Genomic DNA, 24,948 nt, shown 5'->3' with positions numbered 1-24,948 from the left:
AAGGAAAAGAAGCTCTGTTTGAAATAGGAGTAAGGATGAAAGGGTTGCAGAACGGTCAGGAGGAACAAGAAGAATTTGGTCGTCCTGCCACATCTTCACCCTCATCAACTGATGAATTTAATTTTGAAAAATATTTGGATCACAAGGACCGTGCAAAGCGTTCCCGCATAGAAGAAGAGTCATCCCCATCAAAGAACACAGCCAGTACATTTCAGCAGAATTTTTCATGTGCACTAAAAGAAATTGAGAAATTTGACCGTTCATCAAAAATAACAGTGCAACAAGCGATTCCTCTGTATCCTGACATTGTCAGAGATGTTGCCCGAGTGGTTACTGCTTTGCCACCAACCCAAGTTAGTGTAGAGAAGTTGTCCTCTGCTCTCAAAATAATTAGATCAGATTTGAGGGCATCCATGAAGGAGGATCTGACAGAGGCAATACTTTTTCTGAGGACAAATTTAGAGATTTCTTCTTATTAACTGCATAACAGTGTTTATTGCATATTTACTTACAAGAGTTTAGAAAAGTTTATAAAAGTTATTTGCTATATTCTAATTGTATTCTAATAAATATAGTTTTTGCTCTAAGTGGTCTGATTACTTATATGATGGTGAGAAACTGAATAAGCACGATGTTAATATTTTACAACAGTAAATTTATTGTTACGAATTGGCCATTTATGAAGGAGTCGGAGTCGGAGCCGGAGTCGGAACCTGATAAAATCCAGGAGTCGGAGTCGCAACTGTGGCTTACCGACTCCACAGCCCTGGGTGGCACAATATTTATCTCTCCTTTTTCCACCTAGTGTCAGGCTCCTGGTGGCAGGGAGTATTCCCACAATACTGTACCCCTAGTAATGTTATCGAAGAAAAATGAAGTCCCACCTTCTAGGTATGGTAACACAATGGATGGAATTAGAAAAGTGGTTCATAGATCATTACAATCAATAAAAAAGAGGAGGACACCGAATGGCTGAGCCGTGGTGGAAACATCATCACTTACCGATGCGTCTTGACATCTCGTCCTCCAATTACTCGACAGGTGACTCTTTGTTTAATCTTCAGTGTGAGTGTAGGGAAGACGCCTTCTGCTGCATCTTCCAATATCTGAGAGGCATGGATCGCCCCCACTAGATTATCATCGATAGAAACCATTACATTATTAGGCTTCACGCTTTTCACAGTCCCTGTGACCAGTTCCCCAATCACCGGCTTCTCTTTCACAAGGGGCTTGATTGGCTTCACTGATCTACTGGTACTTAGGACAGCGAGCAGGAGGCCATATTCATCAGGACTCGTACTCTTCATCATCACGTTAATTTTCTGTCCAACACGGAACTTTTCCCAGTCAAACTGAAAGGTGTCATTATAGTGACATGCGAGTGGGACAACGGCAAGATGAGAGGCACCTTCCAAGGAAACGACGGCAAATTCTTCAGCCACGTGGTGCACGACCGCAGAATACACTGAACCGGCAGTAACCTAGGACAAAAAAAGGTGTCAGGTGCACAATTCTGCATAAAGGATTAATGACAGAAAATCTGATCTAACACCTCGCGCCCAGCTAAAAAGTACCCGGTCTTTTCCTAATGAGGGGCAAGAACCCTGAAACAGCTCTCTGTACATGAATTGATATTCCAAATGGAGGAAACGCAATTTGCACATTTTTTTTACCCTACTGAGTGCTGCCTTATAATTTGAAGGGGTATGCCCATCTGAGATGGAATATTACTAGAGTTTAGTAATCACTGAGCAAGTCCAACCTCAATGATCCTGACACTGGAGGGGCCATAGCACTACATTAGCACTGCATGCACAAAACACGGCGGCTTCCAGCACTGCACCTGTGCAAAGGAAAAGAGGACGCAGAACTATGATCTTCTCATTTTTAGGATCAGTTGGAGGTCCTACCAATCGAGCTTATAGCCATCATTAAATGCCGTTATATCCTGGCAATATACAGAGATGGGAATGCTCCCGGCAGTAGACCAATACTCTCCCCCTCCGAGGAACTTCAGTTAATTTGGGAGGGTCTTTTTGCTGAATATTTGCAACTTGGTGTCTAAGAGTGGTCTCTGTCTAGTCCGGAGCCAATCCCCATTCATTGCTAAGTAGGAACAGATGTGAGCATGAAACTTCTACCAGCAGAAGTGGAAGGGGCCATCGGGATTTTGGAAATGTAAACTATAAAGAATGAAAGATCAGTGCAAATCTATGGGGAGATCATAATTGGCGAAGGATACAATAACCAGAACTTGTACAAGCACTTACTGTGCATTTTGTTTTTATCATCAGTGTCTCATCCACAGAGACGTGAAGGTGGGACTTAAGGAGATCAACGTGTAGAACCACAACCTTGGCTTTTTGTCCTACCACCAACCTTTTTGCTGCAATGAAAGACATGACAAAATATAATTGCACTAATGAAATACGTAGAGCTGTACGTCAAGGAAAGAGTCAGGGCAGAATGGACTACCAGTAACAACGACAAGACCACAACATACAAAGCTGGATAGAAGAGTTGTGAAGATGATCTTATTTCTGCCCATAGCATTGACAGGTTGATTCTTCACACCAGCTGGGACGGTCTCCGGGGCGTAAGTCTCACAACCCACAGGTTTTGTGCACATGTCAAAGTCTAGTCAATAGGATAAATGCACAATATCTACTGTGCGTCCTCCTACTGGCATCGCCAAGTGTCTTGCCCAGCGTGCAGTCAAGGAGACAAGATGCAAAAAGCTTCTAAAAGATTCAAGTTCATGCATCTTCCAATAAAAGTGTGAACAATATAAGCCTTCTTATCAAAATGCTTTAGGGCTTTTAAAGGGAACCTGTCACCCCGTTTTTTGAAGATGAGCTAAAAAAAAGCGTTAAATAGGGGCAGAGCTGGGCGTTACATTAGTGTCTTTGGTGCCTTTATTACCCACCTATGCTGCCGAAATACCTTTGCAAAGTCGCCGTTTTCTGCTGTCACTCACGCTGGTCTGGTCCTATGGGCGTGGTGACAGCGCTGTTTCTCCCCCAGAATCCTGCTCATCATTACGTTGGTGGCGTAGTGGTGTGCGCATGTCCAAAAGGCGAATCCACTGCCCAGGTGATGAAAAACAGCGCGATCTGCGCTATTCAGCCGTTTACCAGTGGGCGCGGCCATCTTTCCTGTGGCCGCGCGTGCGCAGATGGAGCGCTCTGCTGCCCGGGGCTTCAGGAAAATGGCCGCCGCGATCTGCATCTGCGCACGCGCGGAATCAAGCGGCCATTTTCCTGAAGCCCCGGGCAGCAGAGCGCTCCATCTGCGCAGGCACGGCCACAGGAAAGATGGCCGCGCCCACTGGTAAACGGCTGAATAGCGCAGATTGCGCTCTTTTTAATCTCCTGGGCAGTGGATATTCTCTGTTGGACATGCGCACACCACTACGCCACCAACGGAATGATGAGCCTGATCTGGGGAGAAACAGCGCTGTCACCACGCCCATAGGACCAGACCAGCGTGAGTGACAGCAGAAAACGGCGACTTTGCAAAGGTATTTCGGCAGCATAGGTGGGTAATAAAGGCACACAAAGACACTAATGTAACGCCCAGCTCCGCCCCTATTTAACGCTATTTTTAGCTCATCTTCAAAAAACGGGGTGACAGGTTCCCTTTAAGGAAGCAGCATTGCAAATGGAAATCCCTATAGACAAAAAAAAACTTCTGGTGTCTGTTATTGCCTGCAGCGCTAATGACATGTCTAAAGCACTGCAGCCAATCAGTGAGCTCAGCGGCTTGTGCCATCAGCTCAGGCAGAGCCACTGAGTTCACAGACTTGTCAGTATTGAAACCACTTGACTTCAGCGGTGTAGACACACAGCGGGAGCAGAGGTGGAGACTCAGCGCAGCATCCATTTCATTATTTAAAACAAACTGCAGCCGGAGTAGAGTTTAAAAAAACCAAAAAAAACCTGGAAAACCCCTTTAAATTTTCATCACATACATTAGGTGAAAGGTTTTACCTTTATTCTTATGTTGAGCTGCTGTTATTTTCTGAGCTCCAGATACTTTGCCGATGCTGAACAGAACTGAACCATCCTCTTCCACGGAGTCAACAACGAGGGTCAGTTTCTCCCCTGGGACTAGGGAGTAAAGAGTCTCACCATCCTCCAGATGCCCTAATACAGCAGGGGTAAGACCAGAAAGTGTTAAAAAGGGGTCACAGAGGCAACAACATTTACCCTTCATGACTTTATAATACAAGGCTATAATGTAATAATATCATAATGGAGCATCTTAAAGGGAATCTGTCACCCCATTTTTCGCCTATAAAGCCTCTTTCACACATCAGTGTTTTAGAATCAGTCACAATCCGTCAAAGTGTTGAAAAGACGGATCCTGTGCTGATTGTAAAAAAACTGATGCACTGGATCCGTTGCACCTGAATGGAAAAATGGGTTAAATTAAAGGAATAGAAATTCTTCCAGGCATGCTCACTTTAAAAAACGGAATCCGTCGCTGGATTCAGTCTTTTGACAGACAACGACGGATCCTGTGCCCATAGGCTTCCATTATAGCCAACGACGGACGGCGCAGGATAAGTCTCTGTTCCGTTTTTTGACGTACACAAAGACGTTATTCTGCCCGTTGTCTCAGGCCGACGGACAAAGACTTTACGACGGATCCGTCAAACGACAGATGAAACGGAAGGCCATCCATCACAATCCGTCGCTAATACAAGTCTATGAGAAAAAACGGATCCAGCAGCAACATTTGCTGGATCCGTTTTTTTCTAAAAAAGACGGATTGTGACAGATGGCAAAAAACTGATGTGTGAAAGAGGCCTAAGCTGCGGCCACCGGCATCAGGAGCTTATCTACAGTATTCTGTAATGCTGTAGATAAGCCACCCGATGTATCCCGAAAGATAAGAAAAACAAGTTAGGCTACTTTCACACTAGCGTCGGGCTCGGCCCATCGCGGTGCGTCGGGCCGAGGTTCCCGACGCTAGCGTTGTCTCCGCCGCACAACGGGTGCAGCGGATGCATTTTTCCAGCGCATCCGCTGCCCCATTGTGAGGTGCGGGGGAGGTGGGGGCGGAGTTCCGGCCGCGCATGCGCGGTCGGAAAAAGCGGACCGTCGTGAGCAAAAAACGTTACATGTAGCGTTTTTTGCTCCCGACGGTCCGCCACAGCACGGCGCAACCGTCGCACGACGGGTGCGACGTGTGGCAATCCGTCACAATGCGTCGCTTAATGTTAATCAATGGTAAAAAAACGCATCCTGCAAACACTTTTGCAGGATGCGTTTTTTCGGCAAAACGACGCATTGTGACGGAATGCAGTTAACGCTAGTGTGAAAGTAGCCTTAGATTATACTCACCCGGGGGGGGAAGGACGGTCCGGTGGGTGTCGTGATCTGGGTCCGGCGCCTCCCATCTTCATACAATGACATCCTCTTCTTGTCTTCTTGTCGCGGCTCCTGCGCAGGCGTACTTTATCTGTCCTGTTGAGGGCAGAGAAAAGTACTGCAGTGCGCAGGTGCCGGGAAATGTCAGAGAGGCCCAGCGCCTGCGCACTGCAGTACTTTGCTCTCCCCTCAACAAGGCAGATAAAGTACGCCTGCGCAGGAGCCACGACAAGAAGCAAAGAAGAGGACGTCATTGTATGAAGATGGGAGGCGCTGGGCCCGGACCTGCGACGCTCATCGGACCGGACCACATCGGGACCTCGCCTGAGTGAGTATAATCTAACCTGTTTTTCTTATCTTGCAGGTTACATCGGGGGCTTATCTACAGCATTACAGAATGCTTTAGATAAGCCCCTGATGCTGGTGGCCACAGCTTATAGGCAAATTTTGGGGTGACAGATTCCCTTTAACTTAGAACGGTGTGCCGTACCTCTTTTATTCATTCCGGAAAATTACAGAAAACAAACAATGTGCACAGTATGTCACCATTCAAATCAGTGCCGAAATGTCAGACTGTAAGGACGAAGCATATGGACTAGGTTAATTGCACGTATATACATTTGCAGAAGGAGCAAGAGAGGAACAATAATGTAGGGTTCTAGACGATGCTTCAACACCATTATTTTCTTGGGAAGACAACTTTTTGCATGAGTTATAACAGCTGCTACATACAGTGGCATGTAAAAGTTTGAACTGTTATTGTGAACAGTTAAGCAAGTTGAAGATCAAATGATCTCTAAGAGGCCTAAAGTTAAAGATAACACATTTCCTTTGTATTTTAGTAAACAAAAAAAAAAAAAAACAAACAAAAAAAAAATATTATATTTTCATCTTTTACATTTGAAAAGTTACAGAAAGGAAAATGGGCCGATGCAAAAGGCAAAAGTTTGGTCACCTTGCATGGTTAGCACTAGTGATGAGCGAATATACTCATTATTTCCCGAGCCTGCTCGGGTGTCCTCCGAGTATTTTTTAGTGCTCTGAGTTTTAGTTTTTCTTGCCGCAGCTGAATGATTTACATCTGATAGCCAGCATAAGTACATGTGGGGGTTGCCTGGTTGCTTGGGAATCACCACATGTAATCAAGCAGGCTAGTAGCTGTAAATCATCCAGCTGCGGCGAAGAAAACTAAATCTCGAGCACTAAAAAATACTCGGGAGGACCCCAGAGCATGCTCGGGAAATCTCGAGTAAAGAGTATATTCGCTCATCACTAGTTAGCACCTAGTAGCTCCCACTTTTGAAAGTATCACAGCTGGTAAACACTTTTCTCTATCGCTTCATTGGGAGACACAGGAAACCATGGGGTATATGATGCTGCCACTTGGAGGCTGACACTATGCACAAAAAAAGTTAGCTCCTCCTCCGCAGTGAACACCCCACTGACCGGCACCAGGATAATCAGTTTAGCTTAGTGTCAGTAGGAGGTGGACACAGGTTTTTCACTAGACCCATATCTACCTCGGTTTTCGTCGTTTTCCAGTAACGTTTCTTCTTTTTCAGATGGATCTTCTCCTACCTCTGGAGGAATACAGTGTGAACAGTCACAACTGTACTCCCACGTAGAGACTATGAATATGGCATGTACTGCCACCCCGTATCCTCATATGTCTATGCCACAGAAGGGTGTTTAGGTGATCCGTATTTGGTCCTAGCCCCCGTCTCCTACCCACTCGCCCAACAGAGCCTGTCGGTTTCAGGACGCATGGACGTCCCTTAGACTCAAATTCTCGGACGCCCTCAGGATGGAGAGGTACATCTCCCTTTCTCTCTCTCTCTCTGTCAGGTTCCAGTCCAGAGGTGTCAGTGGAGAAGATTCGGGTATTGAAGAAAGAAAAGGATAAAGAAAGATGAAGATAAGAAGACTTAGAGGAAGATGGAGGAAAAAGACAAAAGAGAATGGATGAGTCTCTCCCTAAGATTCTTTATTCAGGGGTTTTTACTTCACGTGGGGTCTGCTTTCCGCCTTATTCGGTCGGTTACCTAATAGTAGGATCAGAATATTCGGTCCCGGCGTGGGCTCTTATTTTTGGAGCGGTCACTGACAGCTGGGTTAATTATTCTGTGTGCTTCCCTGTTCCCGAGGCCTCTGCCACTAATTTTGGCCCCGGCTTCAGTGTGGCCTAGTCCTGGCGTTTGGCCCTGCCCCCTTCTCTTCAGTGTCTTCAGGCGGGCTTTTCTCCCGCCCATTGATGACACACCACCTCTTCTTGGCCCCAGCGTCTAGTTCGGCCCTCCTTCCGGCCCCAGTAAGCGGGCTTTTCAGCCCACTCCCCTCTCTTTTTCTGGAGCCCGGCTCTGCGCGCCTTTCTTACAACTCCCAGCCCTCCTCTTCCTCCTGCGGCCGCCATTTCCCGGCAGCTGAACCCAGAAGATGGCTCAACTCTGTAGGACCTGCTTTCCTCCATACTGCAATCGTCCTGCAGCCTCACTTGTTCTCTGGGACAAAGGCCTGGGAGCAGTTCTTCAGGGCCTGTGAGTATCTCTGCCCTGCAGACTGACACTCTCCTCAGCTCTCTGTCCCCTAACCTTCTGGCAGCATCAGTTAGTGGGTCTGCTTCTTAGCATGCCTAACTCTAAAGGAGAGCGCGCTGGCCCTCCTGCTTCCTCTTCTTCTGCTCTTGTCAGACACTTTGTCTGCTCTTAATGCAAATGCAAACTCTCTTCAGACCAGTCCTCTCCCCTCTGTCAGGACTGCAGCAGCCCCCCTGTGCCCGCTACCCAGGAACCGCCAACTGCCCCAGGAGAGAATGGTGCCCCGATACCAGTGTGGGCTACCTCTCTGTCGCAATCTCTCACGGACCTCACCAGGGTGTCCCAGATCCTGGTGTATGTCCTTGACGGATTGTATCTTCCTACTTCCGGCGTTACTGGCGGATCGCAGGACTCTCCGGCTGTGCCTACCAGCAAGGGTCGTAGTAGGTCTAGGCAGAATTGTCAATGTAATTCTTCCTCCCACTCCCTTTCTCCCCCTGACCTCTGCTGGAGAACATCCTTTTCCCAGTCCTTTTCCCCAGATTCAGAGGTGGCGGATGTACTGTGAGGACTTCTCGGACCCGGGTTCTCACTGCGCCTCTAATAAGAGGGACTTGTTCCAGAGCCTCATCGTGGCGGTCAACCAGACCTCTAACATTAAAGATACTGATACGGAACCCACAGAACAGGCGGTTTCGTTTAGGATGGTCCAGGCCAGCTCCTAAGGTCTTTGCCACTCAGAGAATTTGAGGAGGTACTTTCCAAGGAACGGGACAACCCAACCAGCCGCTTCCAAAGAAGGAAGTGCCTCGGCATCCTATATCCCTTCTCACCTGAGCTCACCGAGAACTGGACCACTTCAACTGTGAACCCCCCGGTTTCCAGACTGTCCACCAATACAGTCCTTCCTCTTCCAGACGGAGCTTCCCTCAATGTCAGCAGTTGAAGCGGCTGCCTGTACATTGTGCCCTGCCTTTTCCTCCACCTGGGTGGCAAAGTCCATAGCCGCATGGGCTAAGCTGCTCAGTCAAAACATGCTTTCTGTAGCATGACTGTAGAAATTGGCCAAACTCACGAACCAAATTTCTCATGCAGGGAAGTACATGGTATCCGTCTCTCTAGATGACGCCGCATGTGCTGCTCGGGCGTCCAGCAACATAGTGGCCATAAGTAGGACCATTTGATTTAAGGCGTGTCAGGTGTACTTATTCTCAAAGAAGTCCCTTACCAACTTGCCTTTCCAGGGTTCCCGTCTGTTTTGATCCACGCTGGATCAAATTATTAGGGATGCTACCGAAGGGACGAGCTCTCTCCTTTTCTCAGGCCAAACCTCGTTCTCTTTTGAAGCGCGAGATTCGGTACTCTCAGCCACTTCGCCGTTTTCCTTCAACGAAGCAGTCCTCCCAGCAGGTGAATCCATGGGCTCACCGGATTAGTAAACAGGTTTCCTTTAAATACTCTTCTGGGCATTTCCCCTCCCCCGGGAATTCCCATAATGTGCCGGAAAGATCTCCCAGGACCAGTCCTGGTAGATTTTCCTCTGCATAACCCATCCTTGTTCTATGATTCCTGAATCTAAGGAGTCCTTTCTAGTCATTTCAGGATAGAATTTCTTTGTTCAGTTATTGCTTCCCGGAAACCACAAATCATTGTTCTCCATGGAAGCCTATATCCACATTCCTTTTTCAGTTTGTCGCCCTCCCCTCCGGGTTCACATCTGCTCCCAGGACCTTCTCAGAGCTCGTGGCAGTGGTCCTGCCCATTCTGCGGATCAGTGGTCCAGTGCTCTTCCCGTACCGATGTGACATTCTCATCATGACTCAGGAAGGCTCTCCATCATTCTCGAATTCCTGTTTTCAGGGGGAGACAGTTTTTCTCTTTTAAACAATGGATTGGCCCACAGGGTTTTATTTTGCAGAAGTTGTCTGCCTTCTCGCGGACGCCCCCTGTAGGCATCCAGACAGATTGGTCACCAGAATTGTTCGGCAGAGCATGCAGCGCCCTTGTATTGGACTCCTGGGACTTCCAACTAGTTCTGGAGGCCCTTGAGAGTTCGCACTTGGAACCACTTCGAGAGGGCTCGCTGTTTGGGCGGTGATTTTTTTTCTTGTGGTTCTCCCCCATTAAGCGCGTCTCGGAGTTGGCGGCTCTTTCCTATCGCCTTCCTTTTTTTTTTTTTTTTTTAACCCCTTCACCCCCAAGGGTGGTTTGCACGTTAATGACCGGGCCAATTTTTACAATTCTGACCACTGTCCCTTTATGAGGTTATAACTCTGGAACGCTTCAACGGATCTTGGCGATTCAGACATTGTTTTCTCGTGACATATTGTACTTCATGATAGTGGTAAAATTTCTTCGATATAACTTGCGTTTATTTGTGAAAAAAACGAATATTTGGCGAAAATTTTGAAAATTTCGCAATTTTCCAACTTTGAATTTTTATGCCCTTAAATCACAGACATATGTCACGCAAAATACTTAATAAGTAACATTTCCCACATGTCTACTTTACATCAGCACAATTTTGGAACCAAAATTTTTTTTTGTGACGGAGTTATAAGGGTTAAAAGTTGACCAGCAATTTCTCATTTTTACAACACCATTTTTTTTTAGGGACCACATCTCATTTGAAGTAATTTTGAGGGGTCTATATGGTAGAAAATACCCAAGTGTGACACCATTCTAAAAACTGCACCCCTCAAGGTACTCAAAACCATTTTCAAAAAGTTTATTAACCCTTCAGGTGTTTCACAGGAATTTTTGGAATGTTTAAATAAAAATAAACATTTAACTTTTTTTCACACAAAATTTATTTCAGCTCCAATTTGTTTTATTTTACCAAGGGTAACAGGAGAAAATAAACCCCAAAATTTGTTGTACAATTTGTCCTGAGTACGCCGATACCCCATATGTGGGGGTAAACCACTGTTTGGAGAGCCCCTGATGTGCCTAAACATTGAAACCCCCCACAAGTGACACCATTTTGGAAAGTAGACCCCCTAAGGATCTTATCTAGATGTGTGGTGAGCACTTTGACCCAACAAGTGCTTCACAGAAGTTTATAATGCAGAGCCGTAAAAATAAAAAATCATATTTTTTCACAAAAATGATCTTTTCGCCCCCAATTTTTTATTTTCCCAAGGGTAAGAGAAGAAATTGGACCCGAAAAATTGTTGTGCAATTTGTCCTGAGTACGCTGATACCCCATATGTGGGTGTAAACCATTGTTTGGGCGCAGGGCAGAGCTCGGAAGGGAAGGAGCGCCATTTGACTTTTCAATGCAAAATTGACTGGAATTGAGATGGGACGCCATGTTGCGTTTGGAGAGCCCCTGATGTGCCTAAACATTGAAACCCTGTACAAGTGACACCATTTTGGAAAGTAGACCCCTTAAGGAACTTATCTAGATGTGTGTTGAGCACTTTGACCCAACAAGTGCTTCACAGAAGTTTATAATGCAGAGCCGTAAAAATAAAAAATCATATTTTTTCACAAAAATGATCTTTTCGCCCCCATTTTTTCATTTCCCCAAGGGTAAGAGAAGAAATTACACCACAAAAGTTGTTGTGCAATTTGTCCTGAGTACGACGATACCCCATACATTGAGGGGAACCACTGTTTGGGAACACGGCAGAGCTCGGAAGGGAAGGAGCGCCGTTTGAAATGCAGACTTAGATGGATTGGTCTGCAGGTGTCATGTTGCATTTGCAGAGCCCCTGATGCACCTAAACAGTAGAAACCCCCCACAAGTGACCCCATATTGGAAACTAGACCCCCCACGGAACTTATCTAGATGTGTTGTGAGAACTTTGAACCAACAAGTGTTTCACTACAGTTTATCACGCAGAGCCGTGATATGTGGGGGTAAACCACTGTTTGGGCGCATAGCAGAGCTCGGAAGGGAAGGAGCGCTATTTTACTTTTCAATGCAAAATTGACTGGAATTAAGATGGGATGCCATGTTGCGTTTGGAGAGCCCCTGATGTGCCTAAACATTAAAAACCCCCACAAGTGACACCATTTTGGAAAGTAGACCCCCTAAGGAACTTATCTAGATGTGTTTTGAGAGCTTTGAACCCCCAAGTGTTTCACTACAGTTTATAACGCAGAGCCGTGAAAATAAAAATTCTTTTTTTTTCACAAAAATGATTTTTAGCCCCCAGGTTTTGTATTTTCACAAGGGTATCAGGATAAATTGGACCCCAAAAGTTGTTGTCCAGTTTGTCCTGAGTACGCTGATACCCCATATGTGGGGGGGAACCACTGTTTGGGCGCATGACAGAGCTCGGAAGGGAAGGAGCGCCATTTGGAATGCAGACTTAAATGGATTGGTCTGCAGGCGTCACGTTGCATTTGCAGAGCCCCTGATGTACCCAAACAGTACAAACCCCTCACAAGTGACCCCATATCGGAAACTAGACCCCCCAAGGAAATTATCTAGATGTGTTGTGAGAACTTTGAACCCCCAAGTGTTTCACTACAGTTTACAACGCAGAGCCGTGAAAATAAAAAATCTTTTTTTTCCCACAAAACTTATTTTTGGGCCCCCAGTTTTGTATTTTCCCAAGGGTAGCAGGAGAACTTGGACCCCAAAAGATGATGTCCAATTTGTCCTGAGTACGCTGATACCCCATATGTTGGGGTAAACCCCTGTTTGGGCACACGGGAGAGCTCTGAAGGGAAGGAGCACTGTTTTCCTTTTTCAACGCAGAATTGGCTGGAATTCAGATCGGATGCCATGTCCCGTTTGGAGAGCCCCTGATGTGCCTAAACAGTGGAAACCCCCCAATTATAACTGAAACCCTAATCCAAACACACCCCTTACCCTAATCCCAACAGTAACCCTAACCACTCCTCTAACCCAGACACACCCAACCCTATTCCCAACCGTAAATGTAATCCAAACCCTAACCCTATCTTTAGCCCCAACCCTAACTGTAGCCCCAACCCTAGCCCTAACCCTAGCCCTAACCCGAGCAATAACCCTAGCCCTATCACTAGCCCTAACACTAGCCATAACACTAGCCCTAACCCTAGCCCTAGCCCCAACCCTAGCCCAACCCTAGCCCTAACCCTAGCCCTAACCCTAGCCCCAACCCTAACCCTAGCCCTAACCCTTGCCCTAACTCTAGTCCTAACTCTAGTCCTAACTCTAGCCCTAACTCTAGCCCTAACCCTAATGGGAAAATGGAAATAAATACATTTTTTTATTTTTTTATTTTTCCCTAACTAAGGGGGTGATGAAGGGGGGTTTGATTTACTTTTATTGCGGGTTTTTTAGCGGATTTTTATGATTGGCAGCCGTCACACACTGAAAGATGCTTTTCATTGCAAAAAATATTTTTTGCGTTACCACATTTTGAGAGCTGTAATTTTTCCATATTTGAGTCCACAGAGTCATGTGAGATCTTGTTTTTTGTGGGACGAGTTGACATTTTTATTGGTAACATTTTCGGACACGTGACATTTTTTGATCGCTTTTTATTCCGATTTTTGTGAGGCAGAGTGATCAAAAACCAGCTATTCATGAATTTCTTTTGGGGGAGGCGTTTATACCGTTCCGCGTTTGGTAAAATTGATAAAGCAGCATTCGTCGGGTCAGTACGATTACAGCGATATCTCATTTATATCATTTTTTTTATGTTTTGGCTCTTTTATACAATAAAAACTATTTTATAGAAAAAATAATTATTTTGGTATCGCTTTATTCTCAGGACTATAACTTTTTTATTTTTTTGCTGATGATGCTGTATGGCGGCTCGTTTTTTGCGGGACAAGATGACGTTTTCAGCGGTACCATGGTTATTTATATCAGTCTTTTTGATCGCGTGTTAGTCCACTTTTTGTTCAGCGGTATGATAATAAAGCGTTGTTTTTTGCCTCGTTTTTTTTTTTTTCTCTTACGGTATTTACTGAAGGGGTTAACTAGTGGGGCAGTTTTATAGGTTGGGTCGTTACGGACGCGGTGATACTAAATATGTGTACTTTTATTGTTTTTTTAATTTTATTTAGCAAAAGAAATGTATTTATGGGAATAATATTTTTTTTTTTTTTTCTTTATTTAGGATATTTTTTTATTTATTTTTTTACACATGTGGGGAATTTTTTTTTTACTTTTTTACTTTGTCCCAGGGGGGGACATCACAGATCATTGATCTGGCAGTGTGCACAGCACTCTGCCAGATCTGCGATCTGCTGTGCAGGGCTGCAGGCTTACCAGCGCCTGCTCTGAGCAGGCGCTCGGTAAGCCACCTCCCTCCCTGCAGGACCCGGATGCCGCGGCCATCTTGGATCCGGGACCTGCGGAGAGGAGGGAGGTCGGAGACCCTCAGAGCAACGCGATCACATCGCGTTGCTCCGGGGGTCTCAGGGAAGCCCGCAGGGAGCCCCCTCCCTGCGCGATGCTTCCCTATACCGCCGGTACACCGCGATCATGTTTGATCGCGGTGTGCCGGGGGTTAATGTGCCGGGGGCGGTCCGTGACCGTTCCTGGCACATAGTGCCGGATGTCAGCTGCGATATGCAGCTGACACCCGGCCGCGATCGGCCGCGCTCCCCCCGTGAGCGCGGCCGATCGCGTATGACGTACTATCCCGTCGGTGGTCATACGGGCCCACCCCACCTCGACGGGATAGTACGTCAGATGTCAGGAAGGGGTTAAACAGGGTAAGGTGACTTTGCAACCTAAATGAGGGTTTATCCTTTCTTTCGTTCGGCTCTGTTTCATTCCCGATAGCTTCTCTTATCAGGTTAGACCTGATCTGAGCATCGTGCGTCTATCTGGGTGAGGTCACACTCCTTTTGGATGACAGATTCCTTATAGTGTGCACTGAGGCCTTCCGGACTCCAGGGCAAATATTTGCTCGCTGGATCCAGACGGCAATTGTAGGCTTACCGGGTCAGAGCAGAGCGCCTTCTCCTGGGATTAAGGCACACTCTACTCGGGCAGTGGGCACCTCCTGGAAGTACACATAGGGCCTCTGCCATGCAGCTCTGCAGAGTGATAATCAGTCCTCCATCCACATGTTCGCAAATTTTCCATTGTCTATGCCTACACTTCGGCAGATGCCAGCTTAGGTAAAAAGACCTTGCAGGCGGCAGAGGTGAGTTCTCCGACCTGAATGGAGTTTTCCATGGTTCCCGCCCCAGGGACTGCTTTGGGACGTCCCATGGTTTCCTGTGTCCCCCCAATGAAGCGATAGAGAAAACAGGATTTTTGGTTGCTTACCATAAAATCTGTTTCTTGGAGTCGTCATTGGGGGGACACAGCACCCTCCCAAGTTTAACAGCTCTTTTTACTGTATTATATTGTTACTGATTGAGTTCGTGTATTTTTCTTTTTCTTTTTGCTTCTCCTACTGCTTTCTCACTAACTGATTATCCTAGTGCCGGTCGGTGGGGTGTACACTGTGGAGGAGGAGCTAACTTTTTTTTTTGTTCATAGTGTAAGCCTCCTACTGGCAGCAGCATATACCCATGGTTTCCTGTGTCCCCCAATGAGGGCTCTGAGAAACAGATTTTACGGTAAGCAACCAAAAATCCTGTTTTTGTGTAGTCAGCCACAAATCGTTCAATTCTTGTTTGAGGGATTTTCATCTATTCTTCCTTGGAAAATTCTTCCGGTTCTGTGAGATTCCTGGGTCATCTTGCATGCACTTCTATTTTGAGGTCTAGCCACAGATTTTCAATAAGGTTCAGATCAGGGGACTGTGAGGGCCATTGTAAAACCTTCAGCTTGCGCCTTTTGAGGTAGTCTATTGTGGATTTTGACAGGTGTTTAGGATCATTATTTATTTGTAGAAGCCATCCTCTTTTCAGCTTTTTTACAGATTGTATTATGCTTGCATTCAGAATTTGTTGAAATTTCACTGAATCCATTCTTCTACTCGTGATATATTACCGATGCCATTGGTTGCAGCACAACCCGAAAGCATGATTGATTTCCCCCATACTTAATGGTTGGTGAGATGCTCTTTTCCTGCAATTCTGTGCCCTTTTTCTCCACACATACCTTTGATCATTGTGAGGAAAGAGTTCTATTTTAGCCTCATCGGTCCACAGGACGTGTTTCCAAAATGCATCAGGCTTGTTTAGAGGTTCCTTTGCATACTTCTGACGCTGAATTTTATGATGAGAACGCAGAAGAGGTTTTCTTCTGATGACTTCCATAAAGGCCATATGTGTGCTTATGTCTCTGAACAGTAGAACAATGTACAACTCAAGTCTGCTAAATCTTTCTGAAGGTCTTTTGCAGTCGGGGGTTCTGATTTGCCTGTCTAGCAATCCTACAAGCAGCTCTAGCTCTCACTGAAATTTTGCTTGGTCTTCCAGATCCTATTCTTGACCTCCACTGTTCCTGATAACTGCCATTTCATAATTACATTTCGAACTGAGGAAACGGCAACTTGAAAACGCTTTGCTATCTTCTTATAGACTTCTCCTGCTTTGTATGCCTCCACCATTTTCATTTTCAGGGTGCTAGGCAGCTGCTTAGAAGAACCCATGGCTGCTGTTTTTTGGCACAAGGTTAGAGGAGGCTGGGTTTTTATAAAGCTGGGAAATTTGCATCACCTGGCCGTCCCTAACAACGATAATGAACAAGCCATAACCGGGTACTTAAGGTCAAAACCTTGGTCAAAGTTATCTGAGAACGCAAATCTCCAAGGGTGCCAAAACTTTTGCATTGTCCCATTATCGCTTGCAATTTTAAAATGAAAAAAAATAAAAAATTTTTGTAAACTAAAATACAAAGGAAATGTGTCATCTTGAACTTTAGCCCTTTTAGAGATCATTTCATCTTCAACTTGCTTAACTGTTCACAATAACAGTAATTTTGACAAAGGCGTGCACAAACTTTTACATGCCACTGTATCCACCATGCATGTACCTAATCCTAGGAATTATATTTATGCTGTACAATCACAAGTCTTAGGATCAATCAGTAAAGAGTCTAAAATATTAACCAGCAAATCCATGATCATTCGCAAAGAATCGTACCATGTCTGGCAAGAAGACTCCTCGAGAGCTGAATCTCCTTCATACACTGGCTCAGACGTGCAAAGCTCTCGGCCGAGCGGTCATCGAGGGCACATCTAGACATCTTCAGGGTCAGCAGGAAACGTTTCTTCTCCTCATCGATGTTTGTCACCTCGGCCACCACCGTCTGGCCCACAGTAAAATGGTCGTTGACGTTCGTCACAAACTTGTCGCTCATTTTCTATTGCCACAAGTTATTGAAAAAGAAAAAAAATTAAAAATGCAGGAAAACAAAATATCTTTTCAGGCCCATCTTGTCTTCACAGGTTGCTGCTTGCTACATTGCCTCCCTTTCTCTCAAAACCTCAGAAAATATTGCAAAAAAACTGCAATGTGTTCGTAATGTGTGAACACAGCCTGAATCTAAAAAATGTGAAAAAAATCTAAGAAAAATCCTAAACAATAAAACACCAAAAAATGTTACAGAGTATATAGCAAAAACCGCAGTCGATGTTAAAAGGGTTGACCTTAATGCATTCAATCCAAATACATAACAACCAATATGGCTGCCATGTTGCAATAACCATGTGACGTACCGATAATGGGACCAGACCGACGAGTCCACACGGGAGCTCCACAAAGACTCCATACGGCATTATATTCTTCACAAATCCAGTGAGCAGCATCCCAATCTGCAAGTCAGAAAACTCCTCGGCGCCCGGCTCCTTTTCCATGAACGAGATGAGGGCAGGTTTCCTGGTCAGTATCTGAAGCTTTTAGTAAAGGATCCACCAAGATCAAGAGGTATCAATAAAGACATGGTGGAGGGCCGTATTTAAAGGGAACCTTTCACATTGCACATGGAGTCCAGTCTGTGGACACCATGGTATAGAGAAGCTGAACAGAATGATATGTAGGTTTGTTGTAAAAGATTTTTTTATTCAGTGATAACCCTGGTATTTGTATGTATGCGTGTCCAGTGGGCGGTCCTACTAGTGATTGACAGCCCTCTCTACACGCAGTCATACAGGGAAGACTGTCAATCACTAGTAGCGCCGCCCACTGGACTCATATCCTTACAAGAACCGGGGATTTCAATGAATGAAAAACAAGTTTTACTGAAACCTTTGCCACAAAAATGTATATCAAAACTAATTTTAAAAATGTATTAAACAGAATGACAGCTCAAACCAAGCACAGGCGCACGGTGCACTTTTGGCGTGGCCAAACAGATCACTGCAACCTTCCCACCTGTTTTCCATTCAACCAGAGAAGTGTGGAGATAGATGGAATACAAGCAGGTGGGAAGGTGCTCCTTTGGAAAGACGCCAAAGGAGCAAGCAGATCATGTGCTTGGTTTGAACAGTCATGCACGGACTCGCTTTTAGAAATCATTGATCAGAAATCTGGTCATATGTCATTGATCGCGGTGAACCGACCATGCCTGAGAATGGCACTTTGTTGAATCCCACCGAACAGAGTCATGGTCCCGCTTGTGCGCCACAACCTGCATCATTGTCCGCTGTACCTAGCTGTATCCACTAGTCTCATAGACAACAAAGAGCGCAATGGCAAGCATGTGGGATTGTTGCTCCATTTAAACCAGGCACCCCAGAGTCACTTTCATGGGCTCAAGAGATTTACCCCTTTAAAGGGAATCTGTCAACAGGTTTTGCTATGTAATCTGAAGACAGCAAGAGACAGAGGTTGAGGCACAGAATTCAGGGATTTGTCACTTGTCAAAGTGCATGAGATTGTTTACTAATAAGTAAGCACCTCACTGTCTATGGACTTTCTACATGGAGTCTGGTGTGGGCGGGGTTAGCTGTGCTCTGGGCGGGCTTAGCTTTCTCAGCTCTGCTTCATTCCAAATCTAAAAGCTCAGATTGTGTCAGAACGGTGGCACCCAGTAATCTAAGTGACACATCGTTGGATTCAGCCTCTCTTTGCCTACATCATGCTGCACTCAGAGGAAGTAGCAAAAACCCGCTGTCAGATTCCCTTTAAGCTGCGCTGCCTGTTCACATCTACTCCATACAGGAGACTGCAGCGACACCTAGGATTGCCAATTCAGTGACCCTAAAGATGGGAAAATATTGAGGCTGAAAATAAAAACCTTAGGACATAAAGACTGAAAAGGATACAGTTTTGCCTTTTAAGGTGCTGAGACCCATTAGTCCGGTGAGCTCATCACCCTCCTGCGAACATTGCCACAAGAGCTCACAATTGGAGACGTGATCAGACAGATGAGTCTTCGGAAGAAATGCAGGACTTTCCTCGGGCAGAATCAGCACATTCAGCCCGTCATCTGCCTTACTCGCGATTTTCACATTAATAGTCTGACAAAAAGAAAAACAAAACATAGAATTACACGTAATACAGTGACCCGAGCCTACAGATAACATTTTACACAATGGAAAACTAAAAACATTGAAAAGACCCCAAATTTTATATCCCTGCTAAAGGCAGGTATTATGGGCAAACTGCAAGAGGTGCAAGAGTTAATAACAAAAAAGCTATGAAAGACCACAAGGGTCTGCTGTTAGGGCCACTACAATTACAGGTCTCCATTTCTTCGTATGCTCTCTGTATTATACAGGACACCAGCACTTTGAACTCGATGCTAGAGGCGTTTTCCCATGTTAGTAAATATGGTAGGTAAAATTACAAAGTGCCTGTAAAAAAAAAAATACACTTCATTCTCAGAAACAGAAGGATTTTTAATTCTATAGCTTATAGTCTAGCTTACCGGCCACCTCTGGAGTCTATGAGGTGGCCGAATTCACAAACAAGGAGCGTGCGCTGACAAGCTTTTTGCTCTAGAGCACGTCAAACTCTGACCCGCGGACCAAATCTGGCTCACAGGGCGAGTATATTTGGCCTCCTAAAGTGCCAGGCGGATCTCCAGGCCAGCATCGCACTTTTAACTATATCGGCATCCAAGATGCCATGCCAATAGAGTGGAAGGCAACGCGTCATTACAACTCGCCCGTTGTACCAAGATGTGCAGAGGAACTAAAGACACCATGAAGAGACTAGAGCCGCAGGAAAACAGGCAGAGGTATTTATTTTTTAAACGTGGGGAGTATAATACTGTATGGGGAACTATATGGGGCCCATTACACTGTATGGAGTACTATTTAGGGCCATTATGCAGTATAGAGCATTATGTGGGGCCCATTAAACTGTATGGAGCACTATGTGAGGCCCACTATACTGTATGGAGCACTATGTGGGGCCATTATACTGCATGGAGCACTATGTAGGGTCTATAACACTGTATGGAGTACTATGTGAGGCCTATTATACTGTGTGGAGCACTATTGGGGCCTATTATACTGTATAGAGCACTATGTGGGGCCCATTACACTGTATGGATCACTGTGTGGGGCCTATTATACTGTATAGAGCACTATGTGGGGCCATTATACTGCATGGAGCACTATGTAGGGTCTATTACACTGTATGGAGTACTATGTGAGGCCTATTATACTGTGTGGAGCACTATTGGGGCCTATTATACTATATAGAGCACTATGTGGGGCCATTATACTGTATGGAGCACTATGTGAGGCCTATTATACTGTATGGAGCACTATGTGGGGCCATTATACTGTATGGAGCACTATGTGGGGTCTATTACACTGTATGGAGCACTATGTGGGGCTCATTATATTGTATAGAGCACTATGTGGGGCCATTATACTGTATGGAGCACTATGTGGGGCCATTATACTGCATGGAGCACTATGTGGGGCCCATTACACTGTATGGAGTACTGTGTTGGGCCCATTATACTGTATGGAGCACCATGTGGGGCCATTACACAGTATGGAGCAGTATGTTGGGCCCATTACACTGTATGGAGCACAATGTGGGGCCTATTATATTGTATAGAGCACTATGTGGGGCCATTATACTGTATGGAGCACTATGTGAGGCTACTGTACTGTATGGCACACTTCTGCTTCATTCTAAATCTAAAAACTCTGTGTCCAGTAATTTGTGTGACACATTGTTGGATTCAGGGTCTCTTTGCCTACATCATGCTGTTCTCAGATGAGAGCGCAGCATACTTATGTGATCACAGCTCTATTGATTGCTATAGGTTTTTGGGAGAATTTTTTCACATGAGTGAACACAGCCTAAACATGGAGTATCATTATAGAACAGAAGTCATGCATGCTCACTATCACTGCATTTATACAAGACCCCTTTTTTCGGTTGATGCCCCATAATCCTACACTTATCGGTGGGATAACCCTGTTAAAATACACGGGCCTTCAGAACCTGTCCATTATCTATATTCCAAAAGATGGAAAACATACACGTGGCCATTCACCTTAAACGAAGTGGGCATGAACCCGTAGATTTGGGTGGGACAGGCTGACCATCCGATTTGGCTGGAGAGATCCTGACTCTCACCTGAAGGCAGATGTCAGAACAAGAGAGATCGGGCAATTGGATTTCTAACACACCCAATCATTTTGTTCTTTTTTCAAGGAAGAAAACCCACCAGACCTGTCTGGCAGCGACATTCAGCCCTCATTCGGTGATGCACTGAGAGTGCATGTGTATAGGGGGGTACTGAGCATTGGCTATGGGAGTGTGACCCCATAACATTTCTGCAAATAAAATCCCATTCTTTCCTTACCACACTGAAGGAATGGCCAGTTATGTGCAGAGACTTAACTGAACTGTCCCCATCACAGACACGGAGCAAAAATAAGAGAAACTATCAGACAGCGATGATACTGGGCCAGAAATACCTTTCCATCTGTACAGACTTGTGTAACCTCTTTTACAGGCTTAGATTTCTTCACTCCTTTCTCCTCCTCATCAAGCATCTTGAAGGACAGCCGTAGTTTCCCCATCTCAGGATTACAATCCAAAATTCTTACTTTAACCACCTGAAAATGAAGCAAAGCCACATACATATCACTAATATAAAATACACTATATGGCAAAAAGTGTCAGGACAAGAGTCTCATTCATTCAATTCAGATATTTTGCTCAGTCCAATCGTTATAGTGAGACTATGGGACTCTGCCACATGATGTCGTAATGGTTGATTCACTACACAAAGTACAAGGAGGCGTCTGGATGCATTTTTTAAAAATATAATAATATTACAGGTTACGGCCCGGGCACTAGATTGTGTGATTGGACACTAATCAGGGGAACTAGTCCGATTGCCGTACGTGGAGGCAATATGGGGCAATTAGCATCTGCCTTGTGGGTTTTTTTTACTTCTTCTGGATCAACAAGTTAGTCTATAGGTTAAACTTAACGCACGTATGTCTACCTTCAACCTTAGAAACTATTAAAACTATTACCTGTCCCTGATAGAAAACTTCTTCTGGTGATGTTATATATTCAGTGCTCAACTCCATGATTGGTGCCAGCCCTTGGACATTGTTATAAAACCGGACGATGCAGCCGTAACTTCTCACGGATCGGATAAAGCCGTGAGTGACCAGGCCAGGGGTAGCATCGTGGTAGGTGGTGATGATTGGCAACTTCGAATTTATCAGAATTTTCTTCCTGGTCAAGATCAACTTCTTGGCTGCTGGGTCCACACTTAGGACCTGTGCAATATTCGGAGACAAGGATAAAATCAGTGACACAGAAGTTCCAGAATTCTCAAAGACCAAAGTGCGATTTCCTCACCCTGCACTTGATCTTGGTCCCAGGCTTGTATTTCTTCTCCGGGTGCTGCAGAGTGACGTCTGCCAGGTGCAGGGTGGGCACAATACCATTCAGGCGTTTCGTGATATCCACTATCATTCCTATTGGCGTTATACTGTTTACCATTCCCTGTGTAAGAAAAAGGCAGATGTGTGGGCAACTCAAGCATAGAGAGTATATAGATCTTACCAATGAGGGATCACGCCAAAAGGAGCCACCTTACAACAATAACCCTTGTACATATTTCTTATTGGAGCATATGGACCTCACAGACAAACCCCGGGACTTCCCTAGCACAAACATATCCTCAGCAGCCATCACTGCAGGGAAAATGTACATCCACCCTTACTGATCCTCCGATCCATTCTTGCCCAGATCACCACAACTAACTACTACTGATGAGCGAACGCTCTCGGTTAAGGCGTTATCTGAGCATGCTCGTGTGCTAACCAAGTGTTTTCGGGTTCGAGTCCCCGCGGCTATTAGACAATCCCTGCATGTGATGTGACCAGGGCTGTGAAGTCAGAGTCGGAGCCCATTTTGGTGGAGTCGGTGTCATGGAAATTGAGGAGTCGGAGGTTTGGCTTACCGACTCCAGAGCCCTGGTAGTGACTGTCAAACAGACGCGAAACATGCAGCCGTGGGGACTCAAACATATTTTTTGAGCACGCCGAAAACACTCGGTTAGCACCCGAGCATGCTCAGATAATACCTTATCTGACCACGTTCACTCATCACTAGTAACTACACCCTTGAGTTTCCGGCTCCTTTCCCATCGATATCCTGAATGCAGCAGTAGAGCCAATCCTTACTGACCAGCAAAGACATCGATGACTACTCTGGTTTATTTCAACAGCTTAGCCAGCCCCCTTCTATACCACATATAGGACGTGACAGAAAAGAGGGCTGACAACTACTGAAATGAGAAGTCAGAGATCCCCCTTTACACATCTGACACACAAGGGTCTCTTCTATGTCAAACCCAAACTCAATGTGGAGCTGTCGAATCTGGTGCCAATATACTAGAATTAAGTAAGGCGCCCCCCTCCATCTCAAGATGTTGGCAAGCTGCTAACCCTCTACTACCTGCAACATCCCTGGTGTCTCTTCTAAATAGCAAGGGAAAGGACAAGAGGTCGGCACTCCATGTTCTGGCGTGGTGCTCGTGGAGGAAGTATAAATGGAAAGACAAAAAATCCTGACACTCAAGTATCGAGTAGTAGAGGTTTTCTTGCACTCATGAGTGCCAGGATTCTTTGCCTCTTCTAAGTAGGAGGCCTGTGAGACATAATGAGTATGTCACAATGTAAAGATGTCACCAGAGATGTTACAGGTAGCACAAGGTTCGTAGTGTTCTGGTCAGGCACAAACGAACTACTGACTTGGACGCTGGACCAGGGTCTTGCAAATCTTTTTTAACACCTACATACTTTACTACTGCACATCGGTGAACACTGGATTTAGATTTACCTCCAGAACTTGTCCAACCTGCACATCTTCAAGTCTCAAGTAAACGCCTTCCAGAACCCCTCTGTAAGGAAAAATAATAATTTAAAAGGTAAGAGAGGAAAATATATCAGCATCAGACAAATATACAGTATATACTCCACGATCACACTATGGCCAAACTAGAATCACCACTTTCACCTAGGACAATACTCTGTAGGGGAGTTCTTGTGTACCCTTGGACTTGGCTATTAAAAGGGGTTTTCCACTGTGTGTGACTGCAGACTTGCAGTGCAAGTGCTGTGAAGATTCACTGGTGCCAGGAGCATGATCGCAAGTATGTGATTTGCATAATGTGGTCACATGACAACTAGATGGGTGCAATGTATTGGGCGGGGCCAGACACAGACTAGTCAGAATGTGACCGGAAGTATGCAAACTATGTGCGCCGGAGAATCCTCACAGCATGTACACTGCACACTGTGAAGATTCACAAGTCTGCTGTCACAGAGTGACTGCAGACTTGTAGCCTAAGGCTGGACGATCCCTTTAAAGTCGCTTTTAGCATTTAGCGGAACTCTGTAGGGTTTCTTGAGCTAAACTACTACATAATAGCATTCTGGACACTGCTGTTATTGCAATATGTGGAAGATAAAAAAAACAACAACACTAAAAATCCTGTAAGGAGGCTTCTTGGTATGTGACTTAGGAAAGTCTGTATGGGTTTTGTTATGGAAAAGATGCAAATATGCAGCAAATTCTCTGTTTGGAACCTGCGGTGAATATTTGTAGGATAAATTAACAAACTGCAGACTTGTAGTCTGAAGTGCAGATAGAAGCCATGTATTTTCTCAGCAGCGTGTGGATGGGATTTTGGGACATTTCATCCACAATGCCGGTTCTCTACTATGCAGGTGATTTTCCGTCTG

The 24,948-nt window shown here is 45.3% G+C and overlaps 1 protein-coding gene across 1 annotated transcript in view; it reads right to left on the bottom strand.

The window, feature by feature from the left end:
- PDCD11 (programmed cell death 11) overlaps positions 1-24,948 on the bottom strand; it is an 82,552-nt gene that overhangs the window by 42,007 nt on the left and 15,597 nt on the right. Inside the window, exons 11-20 of the mRNA XM_077258678.1 lie at positions 24,044-24,104; positions 22,556-22,702; positions 22,222-22,473; positions 21,655-21,795; positions 19,030-19,224; positions 17,482-17,652; positions 16,907-17,126; positions 3,990-4,145; positions 2,271-2,386; positions 1,003-1,481 (exon numbers count right to left, since the gene is read on the bottom strand). Coding sequence (XP_077114793.1) covers positions 1,003-1,481; positions 2,271-2,386; positions 3,990-4,145; positions 16,907-17,126; positions 17,482-17,652; positions 19,030-19,224; positions 21,655-21,795; positions 22,222-22,473; positions 22,556-22,702; positions 24,044-24,104 — 1,938 coding nt within the window. The remainder of the gene's footprint in view (positions 1-1,002; positions 1,482-2,270; positions 2,387-3,989; positions 4,146-16,906; positions 17,127-17,481; positions 17,653-19,029; positions 19,225-21,654; positions 21,796-22,221; positions 22,474-22,555; positions 22,703-24,043; positions 24,105-24,948) is intronic.

Source organism: Ranitomeya variabilis, chromosome 4 (assembly GCF_051348905.1).
Source record: "Ranitomeya variabilis isolate aRanVar5 chromosome 4, aRanVar5.hap1, whole genome shotgun sequence".
In the NCBI taxonomy this organism is placed as follows: Eukaryota; Metazoa; Chordata; class Amphibia; order Anura; family Dendrobatidae; genus Ranitomeya; species Ranitomeya variabilis.
This window is presented reverse-complemented; position numbering and strand designations above follow the sequence as displayed.